This window comes from Setaria viridis, chromosome 8 (genome assembly GCF_005286985.2).
Source record: "Setaria viridis chromosome 8, Setaria_viridis_v4.0, whole genome shotgun sequence".
Classification (NCBI taxonomy): Eukaryota; Viridiplantae; Streptophyta; class Magnoliopsida; order Poales; family Poaceae; genus Setaria; species Setaria viridis.
In genome coordinates, this window is record NC_048270.2 from 35,270,145 (window position 1) to 35,275,679 (window position 5,535).

Below are 5,535 nucleotides of genomic sequence, written 5' to 3' on the forward strand. Positions count from 1 at the left end.
TTTCATTGCACGCTGAAACAGAGCATGTGCGTCCTGCTGTCTTGCCATTATTGGAACAGGGCAGGTGGGAGACGTATGGATAGGTGATGGACAATTTATTGCTTCTCATATCGATAGCTTCTCCCCCGTCCCCAGGTCCCTCCAGACAGCTTCTCCTCCGTGGCCACATGATTTTTCTCCATTCTTTTTGTCGCAGCGGCAGGCATAGCAGTGCAGTAAACGGTGGCAATATGGTTGCAGTACATTCTCATTTTTCCTCTCAATGTGGATCCAGGAAAAACGATGTCAATATTGCCTTTGCATTTTTCAATTAATTCCTAATTCTAAGGCACAGAAATTGGCGCTTAAAAATGAAATAAATTACGAGAGGGAAGAACTTGGTCAATTAAGAGAGTAAATTATGTTCCGAGGTACCATCAAAGTTCTTAAACTTTTAAAATGCAACTTCAGAACACAGAACTTGTCCTGGAGTATCATTCAAATCCCAAATATTAAAATGTTTACGGCTCACAATGAATACATACTGCGCACCAATATCCATGCTTACGGCTCACAAGATGATTACATACTGCCGTCCATGCTTACGGCTCACAAGATGATTACAGTCACAAGCTGCAACATTAACCCAAAAATACATTGTTTTTATCTTTCATTACTTAATCTAAACAAAAAATTCATCAAAATAAACAGCCAAGGCCCTGAACCACTGAGACGATACAAGGCAACTAGATCAGGGGCGCAGGAGACAGCTCAGTCCCTTTGCAATGAGTAAAATAAACGTTCCTTGCACTGAAAAGTGAAAACTAATGATGGGTGGTTCCTTGCACTGAAACAGCAACGAAATGCCATATTGGTTGATGCACAGCAGAAACGATCATGTGTGCAGCATTCATTGTTTACTCACAGGTTGAGGGTGTCTGGTAAAGCTCATGGCCAAGCAGTTTAACCTCTGCATGCGTGGCGAAACAGAGGGACTTTGTCATCTGCTCTGCTCCAGCTTCCGGCGTAAACTCTTATATTAGTCGTCATCTGTATATCAGACCGAAATATACCAAATGCACCTGTAATATAGATCGAATGTAAGGGATGATTGGGATGCATTTCAGCTTTAGGAGAGAAGCGCACCTTTATAAGCGCATTGAAATATGATGACGGGGATGATTGGGATGCATTTCAGCTTCATGTGTCAGCGCAGCCTCGGCTTGCTCTGCCTCCTCCTTGCCAGCACCATCATAATGCAGGTCAGCGTGGACCTCCTGCAGCGATGGCAGGTTTTCCAGGCCTAAGTTGAGACTACCGTCATTGCAGGCAATTCCTCTTGCCTCCCCCACATAAAACTGAATGAACCGAAGCTCTCCGAGCCTTGGCATAGCTCCCTGCTGAAATACCACTGGCCACACAAATTGCCAGAACTCACAGCTTACAAGGCACGGGAACGCACCAGCACCAACAACGAATCCCGCAAGGATACCGAGGTTCTTATTGTCCAGCTTCAGGTTTAGAAGGCGGAGAGCTGGCAACCTCCCAAGGATTTCGAGATCGGCCTGATGTAGCTCCCTCACATCGATGCATAGCCAGGTGAGGTCCAGAAGAAGCGATGGATTCACCCAAGCCGGAAGTGTTGAAAACAAACAGCTGCCTTGTGTAATCAATCTGCGGAGATGTCGAGGGCCGACCAAGGCATCCAATCCGCCGATGCTGCGTTCACCAGGACGGATCGTGATAACTAGATCCTGCATCTTTTGTAGCTTGCATAGGCACTCCAACAGCTTGTCATTCCACTCGTCCGCTAATACAATGGACAGCTGCCTCAGTTCAGTTAGTTGGCCCAACTCTTCTATAATGTTTCTGTTGGAGTCATCAATGTGTAACCATGACAGCTGTTCAAGGCATGTCAGGTTTCCAATTCCGTTTGGAATTCTTATAGATTGATCCATGTATAGGCACATCAACTTTCTTAGCTGGACAACACTCGAAGGGAACCTGAAAATAAGGTTGCCCCTTACATCCAATGTTTGTAGAAGCTGCAGGTTTCCTATTTCTTCCGGGAGCTGAGAAATACATGTCTTACCTAGTCCCAAGTACCTCAAGTGATGTAGATTCCCAAGGTACTTAAGGCTACTATTAGCTTTTGAAAGACTACAGTCCTCTAAATCCAGAACACGTAAAACTCGGTAGCAATCAAGAGGCGGCACTAAAGAAGCAGCAGCTGGAAAGACAACAACTGACCTTGCATGTTTCATGCCGAAAGTAGCTTGAGCCATCACATGACTTTCCTGGCCATTCTGAAGGGACAACCTCCGAATCATATTTGACGGAGATGTACCTCCCATATTACTTAGTACAGTAACAAAGTTTTCTTCACTTGACAAGGAGCGGATAAGATCAAGCACCATATCATGTACATGACAGCTTGATATCATATCATCAAAACTATTATGTATTGGTTGGATCATGCTTCTATTTATAAGCTCATTGAAGTAACTCTCTCCGAGTTCAAATAGGCTCTTTTCTGCTTTTTCACATTGGATAAAACCTTCACCTATCCACATCCTTATCAAACGATCCTTCTCAATTCTATAATCTTCAGGAAACATGCTCAAATATAACAAGCAAGCCCTTAAATGGCATGGTAGCTCATAATAGCTAAATGACAAAATCTTTCTCATATTCTCCACATCTAGATTGTTTTCCAGACCAGTACCAACAGAATTGTACACCTCATACCACTCCATTTTATTTCTTGGTTTGCAAGCTAGCAAACTAGCTATAGTAATTATAGCTAATGGCACACCAGCACATTTTTTTAGTATTCTGTTAGATACTTCGGCCAGCTCCTCGTGAGGATAGTTTTCTTCTTCTTCATTGTTGTCTTTGTTTCCATTACCAAATATTCTTCTATAAAGTAATTTTTGGGAGTTATTCAAAGAAAGGGGTTTCAATGGGTAAGCACCACCAACTTGTTCAGCGACATCAGAAATACGGGTTGTTGTAATAATAGTGTATCCAACATCATTATCAGGCAAAGCACATCTAATCATTTTCCAAACTGATATATCCCATACGTCATCAACCACAACAAAATACCTGGACATACGGCAAGTTATTAGCCAAAAGTAATGGTTTTAAACTTGGAATATCTTTATTTTTGTTCATATACCATGCTATATACGAATTAAGTAAGCAGATCACTACTGGTGATTTAATGGTTAAACTAAAATAGCTAGGAAGCAGCTAGATTATCGAGTTTCTACACAAAATAAGTCTACTTAGAATCTTTGACAAAACAAAAAAGAAACCCAGTAAGAAACAAAGATTTTAGATGCTGCCATATTATTTTCAGTTAATAATGATGTGATAAAGATGAGGTGGCTGTGTTTTGTCAGTTAACAAGGGACACGCATGAAGGTTTAATTAACCATATTTAGACTTAGTATTACGAATGGAGGGTGTAATTATCGGTGCAAAAAAAACTTCATAGGTACCACAAATGCTCACATACCTTTTCTCTTGAAGAAATTGTCTGAGTATATTGATGAGCCGCATCTCATCCAATGTTTCGTTATTGATGTTCTTGCCAAGATCATATAGCAAGTCGTTGTACAGTTTCTTCAGGTTTGGAGTTTGAGAAACAGAAACAAAAGCACAGCAATCGAATCGTGCTCTAATTTTTTCATACACTGCATTGGCAAGAGTTGTCTTTCCTAGGCCTCCAAATCCAACAATTGAAACTATCTTGCCTTGCTTCTTGGGAACTTCATTCTCTTCTATCACAATCTTGCTGATTAACTCATCCCTTGCCTCATCAATGCCAACAAGCTCTTTCACCTCCGTGTACTGAGCGAATAAACGAGGGTCCACAGTTACAGGCTTATCAACACCAAGGCTGACTTCATACCTGCGGCGCCGTTCATGCACCTCGATGACACGGCTCTTGATCTCTCTGATTTCTGTAGCAATGTTATGACGAATCTTAGGCTGCCTGAACCATTTGAGGGTCCTATCAATGGCTTCCTTGAAGCTATGCTCTTCGGCCATCTTCCTCCCCTTGCACTGCACGATATATTTGTCAATATTGTCCTCTATATCGTAGGACATCTCTCTCACTTTCCTAGCCCAGATCTTATCCTGGTCGTCAATCTTGTCTACTGGTGTCCTCGAGATCTTCTCGAGAGCACCTTGCATGCTCTCGAGCTCAGCTTGGAGGAAGATGATCCCTCCTTTCACCTCCTTTTGCAGATTGTACTCGCCAACTAGCAGCTCAGCAAGCTTGGGGAGGAGGCTCGGCAGTGCCCCCGCCACGATCTCCATGGATTTGTCCCTGGGCAAGACCAATGAGTAAGGTTGTATGCTAGTACTTAAATGAAACTGAATGATGTGTGATTGATGTTTTCTCGACATTTGAGTGGTCGACGATCTACCATTAAAATTCAAATCATTAATCGAATTGTGACATCGTTTGAACAGCTTAATTCAGATGGAGAGAAGCTAACGTCATAAATCATATTAATATATCTTCTTGTGACTTGACCTCTTTGTGGATGGCCACTTGGGCTCCTTCGGATGGGGTCCTCGCCCTGCCTTTTCGTAGGCTGTAGCTATTGCCTATTGGGAATGGATGGGCATGAACAAGATTGAAGAACAAGAGTGCGACAGCTAGGACTCACTGGTTCGCCGGATCGCGCCACCAGCCGCTCGTCGCCGGACCGAGGTTGCTTGATTCAAGCTTGCTTGGCCGCAACAGAGCTCACCGCTCGCAGCCGCCTTGGAAGAGCACGAAGCAGAGGTCGACGGGATGCAGATGCAGGGGGGAAGGTGAAGGCAATAATCGATGAGAGAGGTAGTAGAAGGAGCATTGGATCCCTGATTCCCTGCACTGTGTCCTATGTATTCCCCTGCCGCTAAACTATTCGTCCGCTCGAGGATCGAGGTCCAGGTCAAGGGCAGGTTGGTGGAAATGAAATATTCCTCTCCGTTAGCGATTGGGGCACCCGCAATGGTCGGCCTCCCCGCAGCTCGATAAAAGCAAAAGGTTCAATAGTTTTTAATTACATCTCTCTCCCTAGCTCCTGGCTGGCGAGGCCTCGACGCCGGCCAGCAGCAGCCACCCGCGGCGAGCTCCCCACGCCGTCGGCCGAGATGCACACGAGCTTGCCGGCAGCCGAGGCCCGCCCCTCCGGCCGCGCCCGTCTCCACCGAGCCGGCGGCCAACGCCAGCACCTCCGACAGTTGAAGAGGGTGCGTGAGAGGTGGAAGACGAGACGCACATGGTGGGGCCCGCTCGCACGTGGAAAGATGCGTAGCGGCTCTTGCCCCTAGGGCGGTGTTTGGTTTCACGGATTAAAGTTTAGTCACTATCCGTATCGAATATTTAGATATTAACTAGAAATATTAAATATAGATTAATTATAAAAATAATTGCATAGATGGAGGTTAATTTGCAAGATGAATTTATTAAATCTATTTAGTCCATGATTTGACAATATGATGCTACAATAAATATGTGCTAATCATGTATTAGCTGATTCGTCCCCT

At 44.3% G+C, this 5,535-nt stretch overlaps 1 protein-coding gene across 2 annotated transcripts; it reads right to left on the minus strand.

The window, feature by feature from the left end:
- Positions 1-439: 439 nt before the first annotated feature.
- LOC117834146 (disease resistance protein RGA5) lies at positions 440-5,326 on the minus strand. Of its 2 annotated transcripts, none has more exons than XM_034713773.2 (4): positions 4,668-5,326; positions 3,503-4,321; positions 1,126-3,087; positions 440-1,029 (listed from the first exon to the last, which is right to left on the minus strand). In XM_034713773.2, the coding sequence occupies exons 2-3, from the start codon at positions 4,309-4,311 to the stop codon at positions 1,128-1,130; spliced, it is 2,769 nt and encodes a 922-aa protein (XP_034569664.1). In that variant the 5' UTR covers positions 4,312-4,321; positions 4,668-5,326; the 3' UTR covers positions 440-1,029; positions 1,126-1,127. The 2 variants fall into 2 exon arrangements, with proteins under 2 accessions (XP_034569664.1, XP_034569663.1); XM_034713772.2 differs by having other exon boundaries at positions 440-1,061.
- Positions 5,327-5,535: the final 209 nt, after the last annotated feature.